The sequence below is a fragment of the Schistocerca nitens genome, chromosome 1 (assembly GCF_023898315.1).
Source record: "Schistocerca nitens isolate TAMUIC-IGC-003100 chromosome 1, iqSchNite1.1, whole genome shotgun sequence".
NCBI classification, from domain to species: Eukaryota; Metazoa; Arthropoda; class Insecta; order Orthoptera; family Acrididae; genus Schistocerca; species Schistocerca nitens.
This window is the reverse complement of record NC_064614.1, coordinates 302,926,405-302,943,965: the sequence shown is the minus strand read 5'-3', so window position 1 is coordinate 302,943,965 and position 17,561 is coordinate 302,926,405. Positions and strand designations below refer to the sequence as shown.

The window sequence follows — 17,561 nt, the reverse complement described above, 5'->3', positions numbered from 1 at the left end:
TGAACATATGTTGTGACCTGGATGCGATGCAGCTATGTACTACGTTGGGACGATTTTTTGTTGCACACACTCCGTCCATTTCCGGACACATGTTCACAGGAGCTTTTTCCCTCCATTTTCAGTCAGGAAGCCGTTCCAGCAGTTTATTAACGTTCTCTCTATATAGCTCACTAACCGGTGTTGCTTGGGTATGTATTTATTCCAGTCTTCTGTTGTCCATCTCCTCCACCTCCTCTCTCTGTTCGTCTCCTCTGTACACCACTCTATCCCATACCCTCCTGCCCTCTCTCTGCCCACGTTCCCTTCACCACTCTCTCCGGCAACTAGCTTCGGCTCATCTGTTCCTTTCCCCTCTTTCCATCTCTTCCTCTCACTACTCTTTGTCCATCTCCTCCTCCCCCTATCCCTGTTCATCTCCTCCTCTTTCCTTTCTCTTTCCATCTCCTGCTCTCCCCTCTCTCGGTCCATCTCCTCTTGTTCCCTTTCTCTGACTTTCTCCCGCCTGTTCAGCTCCTTCTAACCTTTCTCCCTCTGTCTATCTGTCTCCTCCTCATTCCTTTCTCTGTTCATCTCCTCCTATCCCCTCTCTCTGTCTATTTACCCCTCCCCCTCACTCTGTCAGTCTCCTTCTGCCCCTATCTGTGCCCATATATTTCACATATATTTAACATATTTCACTCGTGTTTGTACAGATATTTCACCTGCATCTGTAGCCCTGCAATTTCATTTTCACGCAGCTCAACGTTTATGATGTCATATCTCCTGAACTATGTGCTGTAGAATGATAGAATTTTGCAGGTACATCCAATAGTATATGTGGCTACTCTCTACAAAATGCGTTGTGAATAAATTAGAGTTAAAGTAGTAATAAGTTGGAAATGTCATGCATGATGCTACAGTTTTTCGCGCATCTCAGTGATTATATCTCCTGAACTATGCATCGTACAACGGTATATTATTGCAGGTACATTCAGCAGCAGAAGTGGATACTGTCTGTGAAAAGTGTTTCGAACAGAGGTATCAGCAACGAAGTAATAAATTTAAACGTGTTGCATGATGTGGCCATTTCAATGTTTAGGACGTCATATCTCCTCAACCGTGTGTCGTAAAATGATATAATTTTGCTGGTACTTTTCAGTGGAATACGTGAATACTGTCTGCAAACTGTGTTGCGAATACATTAGGTAGTGAAGAAGTAATTTCATGCGGCAGCTGAGCTGCATGAACAACGAAAATGTAGCGAGCGATAAGCTTTTTTCCTTTCATTACTTTCCGTGGATCTTCTAGGGGGTTAAGTTTCGTAAAGGTTTGAAATTATGTGTAAAGTTGTTGCAAGTATCAAACCGCTCTCATTCTCAAATACTGTATGACGAAAATATGGGTATATGTGCATCGTGGTCTACATAGCTTTTTCACCTCCTCCCCATCCTTTGGTAGGTGGGTGGTTCTTAGCCCCTCAGAGAGGATGATAAATGTAAGTATCACGTTTGGTTGAAATCGGTACAGTGGTTTAGGAGTAGATATTAACACACACAAAAATATATAAAAAATGGTTCAAATAGCTCTAAGTACTATGGGACTTAACATCTGAGGTCGTCAGTCCTCCAGACTTAGAACTGCTTAAACCTAACTAAACCTAAGGACATCACACACATCCATACCCGAGGCAGGATTCGAACCTGTGACCGTAGCATGAGCGCGGTTCCGGACTGAAGCGCCTAGAACCGCTTTTTTCTCATTTTGTTCGTTGGTGTTCGTTTCAATTGTTCGTGGCGGACGTTACCTGACGCGCGTTGAAGTTCGTTATTGATCCATTCACTCAGTTTTTTTATTACAGAGGGCAGCTAACCCTTTGACCAAACACGCTGAGCTACCGTGCCGGCATACTAGGACACAGCGGCCGGCAAATATATATAGCATAACCATATGTATCTGTGCACCACGCTAGTTCTGTATTAATAGTTAACATATACGATCTTCATCCAAGCGTCACAGTCGGCTTTGTAAAGCGCTCTGCACTCGAAGAATCTTTAGCGTCTCTTTCTCATGCAGTAAGATTGTTAGCATAAAACAGACTTGGATTGGCTTAAGCCTGCTGTTACGCCGCACATATATAAATTTGTGGTTATGTGTTCAACATAAGCCTGTGCTGGTAAAATTAGTGTTAAAAATTATGTAACTATGTACCGATATATCAAAAGCCAAAAATTGGCGCGACTGCTGTACAATACAATCAGATGATCAGTAAAATGTTATGGAGACGAATACAAATACAATACTATACGGTATTCATCATAACGTTTTTGCTGCCCTTGCATTGGCCGTACTTCCAGATAAAATTACTCGTTATAAGATCCGCCCGTTATCAAAACATTGTTTGTTTCTAAGGATCTGAAGATGTTTCTGTACCTAATTCAGTAATTACATATTTAGAGGGAGTCACATGCTACTGATGTAACGACATAGTGTGAAGTCGCTGTTTTGTTTCGTATCTTGCATATTGGGCATTTCTCAAATTTGCCACGAAACTAAACGAACAACGGCAATTTATAGCAGAAATAAACAATATGTAACACACTGTGACACACTACACAGCTAACGAAACAGGCGAGGAATGAGAAGAGGTTGGCAACAAGCTCAACACAGTAAACAAAGGTCCATTGCCAATAATAAAAGAGTTGGACTATGACACATGTGGCCTTGGGCGCGAATGATAACAGCAAGCAACAGGAGGTTGTTTCCATTTGCGTAAAACGCCTGCCTTCGTGCGTTCACACGTGTGCAGCAAAGAAGGAAGAATGAGTGCCGCAAAACATCTTAGTAAATGTGTAAGTACGAGCGCAAAAGTTTACTGTACTGGATCATAAGAGCATTGTTTTTGCAGTAAAAATAATATATATATAAAAGATGATTCCCCGGCAGAACGTGTTATGTAATGGGGAGCAGAGTACTTCAAAATATTGTTTTTCTTTATGATGGGATAGAGCCCTGTTGTTTCTTTAAAATCTATTTTGTTGTAATATTTTGTGATTTATAGCTCGCTTTATGATGATAAACGAAAGCAAGAAATAGAAATATCCGCAGCAGTATAATATATGGTACACGAGATTAAATCCAGAATCATAATTCAGCAGATTATTTTTCGTCTATTTTGACACCCTAGTCTTTTATGTGGAGAGTGTATCGCGAAAGTATGGTAGTTCGTATATAACCTGTTTTGAAACGTGGGGCGCCGATGCAAATGAAATTCAGAGCGCGTACATAGTCGTTACAGTAGTTCAGTGTTACGTTTATTGTTCTATTGACTATTGAATTTGACATGTCGCTGAAACAATTTTTGTTTATTAATTTTTCATTAAATTTAACTGTCAGCTAGGATACATTGCTCATATTACCTGTAACTTCAGTGGTTCCAATAAGAGCTGATGTCATCCCATATGTGAACATGGGTATTGTGATTCATATGGCACAGTTTATATTCCAGCACTACCGTGTCCTCAAATAACTGAAACGTTTCAGCTATGTGCTAAGAATCTGTTAAAACTGGAGCAGATTTTATAGTTTGTGCTTGCTGTTCTTTGAAAGCTTTGTATACTCCGCTCTGAGGATACAGAATACTGTTTGTTAAGACTCATGTAAACAGACTGATTTCACTGTGCCAGTTAAAAAAAGTAGCAAAGACAGGTGCTTGCATTGGTATGAGACCTGAAGTCTTGAGAGATAAGATACAGTGTATCATTTTGGAAGTCATTTGTGTGACTTCTTGTTCTGGCCATTCATTGGTCGCAGAAATTACTTCCTGTGCGACTCTATATTATAATGTAGGACATATTGTTGTTGTTACTATCTAGACAATAAATAGCCTACTTATTAAAGCTTACACAGTACAGGCCCTATACGTAATATCATACACAGTGATTTACAGTACAAAATGTCGTACAGCATCAGGGTTTAAAAAAATACAATTGTTAATTTTGATTGTACATGTACCATAATGAAACAGCTGAGTCAAACGATAGCTCACCTTAATGTTAAAGTGTGGTATTGGACAATCCCCCTCCCCTTCCTGCCTCCTCCTCCCCCCCCCCAAAAAAAAAGGGGGACTAAATCTTGGGTGTGATATCAGACTGATATGTAGTGCAGCTCAGGGTCTAGAATAGTATGGAAGGTGACAATTTGATTGAGAGTTGGCAAAGACAATGAGTGTGAAAGCAGAAAATCTGTTTGTGGTATCAAATTGGCTGGTAGCAAAACCTAATGTTTACATCTGTGCCATAGTGAAAAATGCAAGGGTGGTGCAGTACACAAGTTTTACCCACTTTCTCTTAATAGGGTACACAACATGTGTTCTTCATAGGATGAATAAGGAACTTAAGTTCACTGTCTACTCATAAATTTTGCCACACTATAGATTTTTCTGCAAAGCAAGATACCATCTGCTCAGCTGTTTGGATGATATCACCTTCATGTAAGATGAAGTGGTATGTTTGTGATTCAGTGGGTTCACTCAGATTAAAAGCCCACAAGACTCTCGTTGAAAGTCACAGATATTCAAATAAAGGAATATACTGACACTTCTGTATGTTTAGAGTGACAGCCACATTTATACTATCAGTTTAAGCATTTTTCTTATGCATGGCTTTCACCACACCATGTGAGCCAGTTCTCTGGTGAACTGTCAGTTTAGGGTGCAGCTCTAACTTTTACTGTTCTTGAATCATGATAAATTTAAATGTGATCAAATATATATCTGGCCGAGCGGTTCTAGCTACTTCAGTCTGGAACCGCGAGACTGCTGTGGTCGCAGGTTCGAATCCTGCCTCGGGCATGGATGTGTGTGATGTCCTTAGGTTAGTTAGGTTTAAGTAGTTCTAAGTTCTAGGGGACTGATGACCTCAGCTGTTAAGTCCCATAGTGCTCAGAGACATTTGAACACATTTTTCAAATGTGTATCAATTTAAACATGAGGCTGATCACAAGTGTGGCCAGGCACATTCTTTGGTTGCTTGATACAAATGTTCAACTGGCAAAACACCTTCTGGTACAGAATTAAACTTTCAGCATTTTTTCTCGAATGTGTGAGCCTATCTACTTACAGTTTTGATTACATTTAGTGAGGTGGGAGGTAGCTTCTTTTTCACAAAATTCAGCAGCATGAATAATGTTGAAGTCTGGAAGTTCCATCTTTTAAAGGTTGCTGGTATCTCTCTCTCTTCCTCTCTCTCTTAGCCCCCCGCCGCCGCCCTCCCCCCCCCCTCTCTCTCTCCCAGGAACGTGAATGCCAAATAAAGGTTGTGGGAATGTTTAAGTTTGTTTCGTATGTAAAATATGTATATTAGATAATAATTTCCATCAGTATCAAATTAAGACACTTTAGTGCAGAGGCCTTACCAAAGGCCCTGTAGGCCGGGGAAACTACAGTAATCAAGGGGAGAATGAAAGTCGAGGTGATGGAAAAACAAGAGGAAAATACTGAGAAAGATCTGCATTGCTTCAGAAAAAAGGAGATCTGGATAGAGAGACGGGACAGAAGAACTGTAGTAACAGACAGATGATTACAAACATCAGGAAAAGAAGGGCAAATTTCCATGGACATATAAATAGGATAAACAAAAATAGACTGACCAAGAAGATTTTTAATGTAGTGACGACCAAGGAAACCATGGAACACCTCAAGAACCTAAATATCTCCACAGTAGACATGACGTACAGGAAAAAAATCAGAAAACACAAATTTCAGCAAGTCCCCAAAGGGAAGAAAACACAGAAGAAGTGAACAGAAAGAAATGCCGTGAAAACTCATTGTGTTCTAGTACTCTCCTTAAGGGGGAAGTAACAATGATGACGATAAGATAATGGATAAGGCTTAAAAGAGAAACAATTTCTATGTCACACAATTTCACTCTCAAATAGTATGTATGATAAAATGTAGTCTATACATTTCTCTTATTATACTGGTTGTTTGTCCCTATATAGAATATTTTCTCATTTGGAGGAGAAAGTTGTCAATTGAAATATTATGAAAAAATCTCACTGCAGTGAAAAACGCATTCGTTTTAATGGTTGCCACTGCAACTCACTTATTGCACGTATTACTCTCTTAGTACATTTGTCAGATCTTCTAAGTGTTCTGCCAACAGAATACTGTCTTCAGTTTGCCTTCCCCCACAACATTTTGTATGTGATTGTTCCAATTTAAGTTATTCGTAGTTGTAATCCCTAGGTATTTAATAGCATCGACAACCTGTAAATTGGCATGATTTATTTTGTAACTGAAATTTAACGAACATTTAAAAGTACTCATGTGGAGGACCTCACACCATATATTGTTTACCAGTTTTACTTCTTAATAAAAACAAAATTGTTGTGATGCTACTCCCATGAATTCTTGTTAGGAACATTACTCAGACTTACAGAAGTGCATATTTCTTGGAACAGAAGTTTGCAACCTCAGACTCCAAAGACTTTACAATTTCACTTTTTGAATGCAGTGTATGAATAATGCCAAACTTTCAGACAGTGTCTTGACTCTGTGCTTGCAAAAATATATTTTTAATTTACGCGCCATAAATTGCCATGGTAACTATTCTTTAAAAAACTTTTCAAAGCCCCTCTCCACCTGCCCCCATGGCACAGATGTTTGTCAGTGTACTCCTGCAATGATAGATGTACTAGCTCTGGAAAATGGCCTCAGGGGGGGCCAAAACCAGTTGTGGCAATTAAAAGAAACATAAATATGTAAATGATGCATTTATTTGATTGCAAATATCAAATTTTGGGAATGTAAGTGTAAGGAGAGAGAAGTAACTTCAAGACTTAGTGTGGCTTTCAGGAAATTTGTAGACGTGAAGAGTCTGGCTTGTTCTGATATATTATAGGAGCTCTCTTGAAATAATACCTACAGTTTTTGAAAGAACCATATTTAGTCAAAACACCATCTTACTTTGAACGATCTGTAGTGTTTATGTGGACAGTTTGTTTGTGTAAAATTGGTACTAGAATACTTACAATAGAACACAATCGAGCGGCTACTGGTTCATCACTATTTCCTTAAAGAAAATTTAATGTGTGAAAGAATGTAACTTCATTGCCATTACAAGTTACTGACATAAGGCAGATATTGCAACTTCATTGTTTTATTACAAAGAATGTAGAACCTATCTGTGTCTGGACATATTTTCTATTGCCGATAGTGTTTATAATATACGGCCTGGGGCAAGCTCTTTAATATCTTGCAAACCAATTTAACATTGAGTCGAAGTTAACAGCCAAATTTCGTGTCAAACAAAGGTGCTCGAGAAGTATCTCTGTTCTGCCGGTCCAGTTAACAACTAGCCTATAATAGGTAATTTGGAATTATACCCAATCGTTGTTACATCCTTATGTTAATAACAACAACAACAACAATAATAATTAATTCTACTCACAATTGGAAAGCCCCTGGAAAAGATAAAATAGCAAATTTCTGGCTAAAGAAGTTCACCTCAACACATTAACATCTAACTAAATTATTTAACAGTTACATTGCAGACCCATACACATTCCCTGATAAACTTACACATGGAATAACTTATCTGAAACCAAAAGATCAAGATGACACAGCAAACCCAGCTAAATATCGCCCCATAACATGCCTACCAATAATATACAAAATTTTAACTTCAGTCATTACACAGAAATTAATGACACATACAACACAGAACAAAATTATAAATGAAGAACAAAAAGTCTGTTGCAAAGGAGCACGAGGATGTAAAGAGCAACTGATAATAGATGCAGAGGTGATATATCAAGCTGAAACTATACAAAGGTCACTACACTACACATACATTGATTACCAAAAAGCTTTTGATAGTGTAACTCACTCATGGTTACTACAAATATTGGAAATATACAAAGTAGATCCTAAATTGATACAGTTCCTAAACATAGTAATGAAAAATTGGAAAACCACACTTAATATCCAAACAAATTCAAATAATATCACATCACAGCCAATACAGATTAAGCGTGGAATATACCAAGGAGACTCATTAAGTCCTTTCTGGTTCTGCCGTGCTCTGAACCCACCATCCAACATGCTAAATAATACAAATTATGGATACAATATTACTGGAACATACCAACATAAAATCACACATTTGTTATACATGGATGATCTAAAACTACTGGCAGCAACAAATCAACAACTCAACCAATTACTAAAGATAACAGAACTATTAAGCAATGATATAAATATGGCTTTTGGAACAGACAAATGTATGAAAAATAGCATAGTCAAGGGAAAACATACTAAACAAGAAGATTACATATTGGATAACCACAGCGACTGCATAGAAACGATGGAAAAAACAGGTGCTTATAAATACCTAGGATACAGACAAAAAATAGGAATAGATAATACAAATATTAAAGAAGAACTAAAAGAAAAATATAGACAAAGACTAACAAAAATACTGAAAACAGAACTGAAAGCAAGAAACAAGACAAAAGCTATAAATACTTATGCTATACCAATATTGACCTACTCATTTGGAGTAGTGAAATGGAGTAACACAGACCTAGAAGCACTCAATACACTTACAATCACAATGCCACAAATGTAGAATACATCACATACATTCAGCAACAGAAAGATTCACATTAAGCAGAAAAGAAGGAGGAAGGGGATTTATCGACATAAAAAACCTACATTATGGACAGGTAGACAATTTAAGAGAATTCTTTATAGAACGAGCAGAAACTAGAAAAATACACAAAGCAATCACTCATATAAATACATCGGCTACACCACTGCAGTTTCATAACCACTTCTACAACCCTTTAGATCACATAACATCAACAGATACGAAGAAAGTAAATTGGAAAAAGAAAACACTACATGGCAAGCACCCGTATCATCTAACACAGCCACACATCAATCGAGACGCATCCAACACATGGCTAAGAAAAGGCAATATATACAGTGAGACAGAAGGATTCATGATTGCAATACAGGATCAAACAATAAACACCAGATATTACAGCAAGCATATTATTAAAGATCCCAATACCACAACAGATAAATGCAGACTTTGCAAACAACAAATAGAAACAGTAGACCACATCACAAGTGGATGTACAATACTAGCAAATACAGAATACCCCAGAAGACATGACAATGTAGCAAAAATAATACATCAACAACATGCAATACAACATAAAGTAATAAAACCACACGTTCCCACATACAAGTATGCACCACAAAATGTACTGGAAATTATACTGGAACAGAACCATTATAACAGATAAAACAACACCACATAACAAACCTGACATCATACTCACCAATAAAAAGAAGAAATTAGCACAACTAATCGAAATATCCATACCCAATACAACAAACATACAGAAGAAAACAGGAGAAAAAATTGAAAAATACATCCAACTGGCTGAGGAAGTCAAGGACATGTGGCATCGGGATAAAGTTGACATTATACCAATTATACTATCAACTACAGGAGTCATACCACACAATATCCACCAGTACATCAAGGCAATACAGCTACATCCAAACGTATATATACAACTACAGAAATCTGTAATTATTGATACATGTTCAATTACCCGAAAGTTCTTAAATGCAATGTAACATAATACCGTACAGTTAAAAGGAAGTCACACTTGATTAAGGTCCGCGTCACTTTCCATTTTTAACCAGACATAACGTCTGTGAAAGGAAAGAGATGATAAGAATAATAATTTTAATAATAATGATAATAATACTGTTGCTGCACATCATTATTAGCACACCCCTACTTGGTACTAGATGTACTCGCACACTGTTTATCTGAAGTCTAGGTATATAAAAGTGCATTACTGAAAATTTCGTGACATTGTCCATGTTTCCATGTTATGACACCAGTTCAAAGCCTTTTACCGTGACTGGTGTTTCCTCTTTTTATACTACAAGGAATTGTACTGTTGCTAAGTAATAGTAGTTAGAATTTGTTTTATCTCATGCAGAATTGCATTGTCGTAAACTTGTTCATTCCTTATCCATTGTGTGCTCAGTTTCATTTGGCTCATGTAAAACATAAAGGAAATAAGTTTTTAAAAATCAAAACACATTGTCTTATAAACTTTATTTGGCAACTCTCCCAAAATATTACCGTTTTTCTATATTTTGTTCCTCTCCACCGTATTCTTCCTGTATTTGCTAATATTGGAAGGAGTCTCACTATAACTTAGTATTTTTTATAATTTAGGAATTTTTAGAGGAAAATTTGTCACATTCCCGGGGCCCTTCTCAGTATCGTATGATAGCTGCACAGTTTGATGCCTTAATCAGTCCATGTTGAATCAGCAACATGGCAGGCAGCAGCAGAGTTATTACCTCCAAATGTAAATAGAAACAAGCATGCATTTGGTGTCATGCAGTACCAATGTTGGCCACAGAATTGCAGTTGTGTTTGCAATGTGTTGGCGGTCTGGTAGTAGTTACAAACACATGCAAGCAATCTTTCAGATTGAGTGTGACACTTCAAATGATCCAGTTCTTTGCAGACCCAAAATGTAGCAACTTTTGAAACTGTAAGATGCTGGTATCTGTTGGAAAGAAGTGTGTAGTGGGGTGTTCAATCCAGACCCTCTTTTAGACAGCATTTGGTCATACTGACAGCGGCTTTACTGTGTGTTACTCCCTTATGAAGTTTCTTGTCAACAGTCGATCACAATTCAAAAACATGAGTAATATTCATGAATGTAATAGTAGAAGAAAAAATGATTCACACTGTCAATCACTCAGCCTCATCATGACACAGTGAAGAGTACGGTATTCAGTTATAAAATTCTTTGGCAAGATACCCAGAGTGTTAAAGTATTTAATAACATAATAAAATTAACTTCAAAAACAAACTAAAATCGTGTCTACTTAACAATTCATTCTACTCCATATAATTACCGAATATGCAGTAGTAATAGGTGGTGGTGTTTTGCGTACGCGTATGCATGTGTGCACTGTTCAGCACAGTTCCATATTGAATTTCTTAATGGACGAATGAGAATACCATATTCACAACATTAATGGTTTCATTGATCAATTGCACTCATACTGAGTAATATCTTCGTCTCTATTACATTATTTAGGTTTAGAATGTTACTTCTGCCTACTTAAATTCACTGTTAGGATATTTTCTCTGTTGTTCTGATCTTCAGTCTGAAGACTGGTTTGATGCAGCTCTCCAACCTTATCCTGTGTGAGCCACATCATCTCCGAATAAGTACTGCAACCGACATCTGTATTAATGTGCGTGCTGTATTATCATCTTGGCCTCCCTCTATGATTTTTATCTCCCACACTTCCCTCCAGTACTAAATTGGTGAATCCTTGATGTCTCTGAATATATCCTATCAACTGTTTCTGGGTCAAGTTGTGCCACAAACTTCCTCTCTCCCCAGTTCTGGTCAGTACTACCTCATTAGTTACTTGGTGTACCCATCTGATCATCAGCATTTTTCTGTAGCACTACATTTCAAAAGTTTCTATTCTCGTCTTGTCTAAACTGTGAATCGTCCATGTCACTTCCATACACAGCTACACTTCAGACAAATAACTCCAGAAAAGACTTCCTAGCACTTAAATCTATATTCGATGTTAACAAATTTCTCTTCTTCAGAAATGCTTTCCTTGCCATTGCGAGTCTACCTTTTATATCCTCTCTACTTCGGTCATTGTCAGTTATTATGTTGCCCAAATAGCAAAACTCATCTACTATCTTAAGTGTCTTGTTTCCTAATCTAATTCCCTTAGCATTGCCTGATTTAATTCAACTACATTCCGTTATCCTTGTTTCGCATTTGTTGATGTTCATCTTCTATCCTCCTTCCAAGACCCTGTCCATTCCGTTCAACTAAACTTCCAAGTTCTTTGCTGTGTCTCACAGGATTACAATGCTGCTGACAAACCTCAGAGTTCTTCTTTTATCACTGAACTTTAATTACTATCACAAATTTTTCTTTGGTTTCCTTTACTGCTTGCTCAAGGTACAGATTGAATAACATAAAGGATAGGCAACCCTGTCTCATTCCCTTCTCAGTCACTGCTTCCCTTTCATGCTCCTCCACTCTTCTGCTGTCTGGTTTCTATACAAGTTGTAAACAGCCTTTCACTTCCTCTATTGTACCCATGCTGCCTTCAAAAATTTCAAAGTGATTAGGCCTATTCCAGTCAACATAGTCAAAAGCTTTTTCCAAGTCTACAAATGCTCTAAATGTAGGTTTGCCTTTCTTAAACTATCTTCTTACATAAGTTGTAGGATCAGTTTTGCCTTGTCTTCCGACAGATCTTCACCAATGTTGGCCTCTACAAGTTTTTCCATTCTTCTTCTGTAAAGAATTCACGTTAGTATTTACAACCAAGACTTGCTAAACTGATTGTTCAGTAATTTTCACACCTGACAGCAACTGCTTTCTTTGGAATAGGAACTATTAAATTCTTCTGGAAGTGAGAGGGTATTTCGCCTACGTCATACATCTTGTATACCAGATGGAAAGAATTTGTCATGTCCGGCCCTCCTGAGGTTATCAGTAGTTCTGATGGTATGTCATCTACAACTGGGGTCTTATTTTGAATTAAGACCTTTCAATGTTTTTGTCACATTCTTCTTGCAGGATCGTATCTCTCATATCATCTTAATTTATATCCTCTTCCATTTCTGTAATATTGTCTTCAAGTTTAGCTTCCTTGTCTAGACCCTTCCCCTATCAGCTTTCTTTTCTTTGCTTCAGACTGGTTTTTCATCTGTGTTTTTGGTATTCACACAGCTGTTTCTCTTTTTTTGAAAAGGCGTCATTAATTTTCCTGTAGGCCTTGTCTATTTTTTCTCCTAATGAAATCCCCCCTGCAGGCCCGGGGGTTAGGATAGGCCTGAAGTATTCCTGCCTGTTGTAAGAGGTGACTGAAAGGAGTCTCATACCTTTCGGCCTTTATGCGATTGTCCCCTGTAGGGTTTGACCCCCATTTTTCAAAATTTTCCTGAAGAGGGAGCCAATTGGGGAAGAGCGCCTTACGTGGTGCATCGTGTCCATTGTGCATTGAGATCTTTAGCCCACTTTCTCGGCGTGGCATTACAGTCCTGCTCGTCCTCCATATTTTGAGTGAGGACACTTTCATGAGTGCGTTTACCTCCACCCACTATTCAATGTCTTTTCTGCACCGAAAATGATCATGGAATTCTTTGCACCTCATATCTAGCATGGTAGCCAGTCTGTTGTGGTGGAACCACCATGTACCCTGTTGGCTGTAGACCCGTGACTACACAGGGATAGCTCTGCTGATGCCTGCACCATTAACTCACCATGTATGCCAAGGAGTAGATGCCCGTCACCCTGGGGCATCAGGACTCCCAGCAATGGCCATCCTGCCAGGTGGCCTTTGCTGTGGTTGGGTGGCGCCCATGGGGAGGGCCCCTGGTCGGAGTGGGTGGCATCAGGGCGGATGACACGTGATGAAGTGTACCATGTCATCACTTGCTGGTGATCAAATGCTGGCAGTCTCTAAGCATTCAAAGTCTCAGTACAAAGCAAGGAAGTATGATCCTAAATCGTCCCCCTCCCTGGCCTCACTATGGGAGGAATGCCAGGCTAAGGGTGGCAGCGAACTTCATTCGCCCCGATACCTCATATGTATGAGAGCTGATGGGGGACTCCTTTGTCTTGATGAAGCTTCAAGTCAGGGTTAGTCTTGATAAAAACGGCATCCTCTGCCCAGTCACGGGCGTTACTCACTTGTGACAATCTGGGGGACGTTTCCATTACCGTCATGCTTCATAAGAGCTTAACTATGGTTCAGGGTATTATATTCTGCAGGGACTTTCTTTTGCAGTCTGACGACGAGCTGCGCGCCAACTTAGAGCGATGATGGTTCATTTTGTCCAGCGCATCCATTGGGGTCATAGGGATAATCAGGTTGCCACAGGTGCCTTCATCTTCGCCTTCAAGGGTGACACATTACCCAAGAAGGTCAAGGTGATGCTCAACCACTGTGATGTCAAGCCATATATCCCTCCCCCAATGCAGTGCTTTAAGTGCTGGAAGTTCAGCCATAAATCTTCCCGCTGTACTTCCAGTATCACATGTTGAGATTGTGGATGTCCGTCACATCCCAATACTCAAAGTACCCCGCCTCCCATCTGTTCCATTTGCAGAGAGCATCATTCCCCTGCTCACCAGTCTGCAGTATTTTACAGCGAGAAAGGAAAATCATTAAATACAAGACCCTGGACCGACTAACCTACACTGAGGCCAAGAGGAACTTTAAGCGCCTACATCCTGTGGTTATGACCTCCTCTTATGTCGCCGCTACGAGAACAGTTATAGCCCCATCAGTTCTGCAAGTTCCATTCGGCTGTCAGACTCCACCTGCCCCCTTGATGGTGAGGGCACTTCCCTCCCTGTTGCTCCCACACCACCTACCTCGGGAGCACTGTCCCCCCAACCATCGGGAACACCAGTCCCCACTTCTCAGCTCGAGAAGCGTAAGACATCTTCGGCTCCTCTCACTAGGAAGGGGCCCCATGGGTCACTCGTTTCCCAGGTTTTTGCTAGTGGAAAAGATGACACCCACCAGTGGCTGAAGTGCCCAAAAGCAGCTGGTCGTTGGGCTTCACAATCATCCTCAGTCCCAGAGACTGAATTGGTGAAGCCCTCCCAGCCAGAGAAACCCAAGGATCAGCAAGAGAAATCCAGAAAGAAGACCCCCAAGACCAAGGGAATTGCTGTGGCACCCACGCCACCGCTGCCTACAAGCTCTGCGTCTGAGGATAAGGTGAAGATTCTGGCGTCCGCTGAGGACCTAGATCTCGCCAGACCCTCAGACACAATGGATATAGCCTTTTCACGAAATAAGTCAGTGGCAGCAGGTGACCCTGATGCACAGACTGCCTCATTGTCTCGTGCCTTCCCAGTCTCACGATCATCGACTTTTAAGCTTTATACCTGCTTTCTGCATTGCCCTCCAGGAAACCTGGTTCCCAGCAATGCAGACCCCTGGACTTCGCGGATACAGGGGATATTACAAGAACTGTAGTGAATCTATTAGTGTCAGGTGGAGTTTGCGCTCATGTCCTGAACTCAGTAAGTAGTGAACCTGTGCCTCTTCAAACTCCTCCTGAAGCTGTGGTTGTCAGGATATGGGCGACACAGGAAATAACTGTCTGCAATGTATATCTCCCTCCAGGTGGTGCACTACTGCTGAACGTATTGGCTGCACTGCTTGACCATCTCCCTGAACCTTTCCTACTATTGGGAGATTTTAACGCCCATAATCCCTTGTGGGGTAGCACCATGTTTACTGGCCATGGCAGAGATGTTGAAAATTTACTGTCCCAACTAGACTTCTGCCTCTTAAATACTGGGGCCGCCACACATTTTAGTGTGGCTCATGGTAGTTACTTGGCCGTTGATTGATCAATTTGCAGCCCAGATGAGCACATGATGACCTGTGCGGTAGTGACCACTTCCCCATCTTCCTGTCACTCCCCTGGCATCATGCCCACAGACATCTACACAGATGGGCTTTGAACAATGCAGACTGGGCAGCCTTCACCTCTACTGTCACCGTTGAATCTCCCCCACATGGTGACATCGATGTTGTGATTGTGCAGGTCACTACAATGATAATTTCAGCAGCGGAAAATGCGGTCCGTCGTTCTCTAGGGTGCCCCCTGGCGAAGACAGTGCCTTGGTGGTTGCCGGAAATCGCTGAGGCAATTAAAGAGTGTCGGCGAGCTCTACAGTGACATAAGCAGCACCCTTCCCTAGAGCACCTAACAGCCTTTAAGCGGCTCTGTGCTCGTGTTCGCCTGCTTATAAAATGACGGAAACAGGAGTATTGGGAGAGGTAGGTCCCGACCATTGGGTGCCATATGTCACCTTCCCAAGTCTGGACAAAGATCAGATGTCTTTTTGGGTACCAGACCTCAACAGGTGTCCCTGGCGTTAACGTGAATGGCGTGCTCTCTACTGACACACAAGATTGCCAAGCACTTGGCTGAGCACTATGCACGAGCCTATGCATTGGAGGACTACCCCCCAAATCTTTTCCACCCTCAAACGGCGGATGGAAAGGAAAGTCCTCTCGTTTACTACGCACCACAGTGAACCATATAACACCCCAATTACAAAGTGCAAGCTCCTCAGCGCCCTTGCACATTGCCCCGAGACAGCTCCTGGGCCAGATTGCATCCACAGTCAGATGATTAAACATTTCTCGTCTGACTATAAGTGATATCTCCTGATCATCTTGAACCAGGTCTGGCGCGATGACATCTTTTCATCGCAATGGTGCGAGAGCACCATCATTCCGATACTAAAAACCGGTAAAAATCCACTTGATGTGGATAGCTATCGGTCCATCAGCCTCACCAACGTTCTCTGTAAGCTGTTAGAACCTGTGGTGTGTTGGCAGTTGGGTTGGGTCCTGAAGTCACGTGGCCTACTGGCTCCATGTCAGGGCAGCTTCCGCCAGGGTCGCTCTACCACTGCTAATCTTGTGTCCCTTGAGTCTGCCATCCGAACAGCCTTTTCCAGACACTAACATCTGGTTGCCGTCTTTTCTGACTTACGTGAAGCATACTACGTAATCTGGTGACATCATATCCTTGCCACATTGTATGAGTGGGATCTCTGGGGCCCTCTCCCGATTTTTATCCAAAACTTCCTGTCGCTCCATACTTTCCGTGTCCAAGTTGGTGCCTCCAATAATCCCCCTGTATTCAGGAGAATGGCGTTCTGGAGGGCTCCACATTGAGTGTCTCTCTATTTTTAGTGGCTATTAACGGCCTAGCAGCAGCTGTAGGGCTGTCAGTCTCCCCTTCCCTGTATGTGGATTACTTCTGCATTTCGTATTGCTCTGGCCAGTACTGGTGTTGCTGAGTGGTGCCTACAGGGAGCCATTCACAAGGCACAGTCATGGGTTCTAGTCCATGGCTTCCAGTTTTCAGCTGCAGAGTCATGTGTCGTGCACTTCTGTCGGCGCCATACCGTTCATCCGGAACCTGAACTTAGTCTTAATGTCGATCCACTCACTGAAGTGGAGATGTACTGATTCTTAGGACTGGTTTTCGATGCCTGATTGACTTTGCTACCTCACCTTCATCAGCTTAAACAGAAGTGCTGGTAGCACCTCAAGGCCCTCCGCTGCCTGAGCAACACCAACTGGGGTGTAAATTGCTCTACGCTGCTGCATCTCAACAGAGCCCTTGTTCAATCCCGCTTTGAGTATGGGAATCTGGTTTACGGTTCGGTGGCACCCTCAGCCTTGCGTTTACTCGACCGAGTGCACCCCTGTGGCATTCGCCCAGCATCGGGAGCTTTTAGAACGAGTTCCGGAGCTCTGAAGTTTATTACACAGATGGCTCGATGGCTGATGGTAATGTTGGCTTTGCCCATGTCCACAGAGGCCACATTTAACAGCATTCCTTGCCCGCTGGCTGCAATGTATTCACTGCAGAGCTTGTGACCATATCTCGTGAACCGTTCCTGTTCTGGTGAGTTGTTTCTTGTCTGTTCTGACTCCCTGA

At 41.1% G+C, this 17,561-nt stretch overlaps 1 protein-coding gene across 1 annotated transcript in view; it reads left to right on the top strand.

Annotated features, from left to right (window-relative positions):
• Positions 1–2,673: 2,673 nt before the first annotated feature.
• The window catches only part of LOC126248345 (short/branched chain specific acyl-CoA dehydrogenase, mitochondrial), a 54,415-nt gene continuing 39,527 nt past the window's right edge, over positions 2,674–17,561 (top strand). Inside the window, exon 1 of the mRNA XM_049949257.1 lies at positions 2,674–2,828. Coding sequence (XP_049805214.1) covers positions 2,799–2,828 — 30 coding nt within the window. The 5' untranslated portion in view covers positions 2,674–2,798. The remainder of the gene's footprint in view (positions 2,829–17,561) is intronic.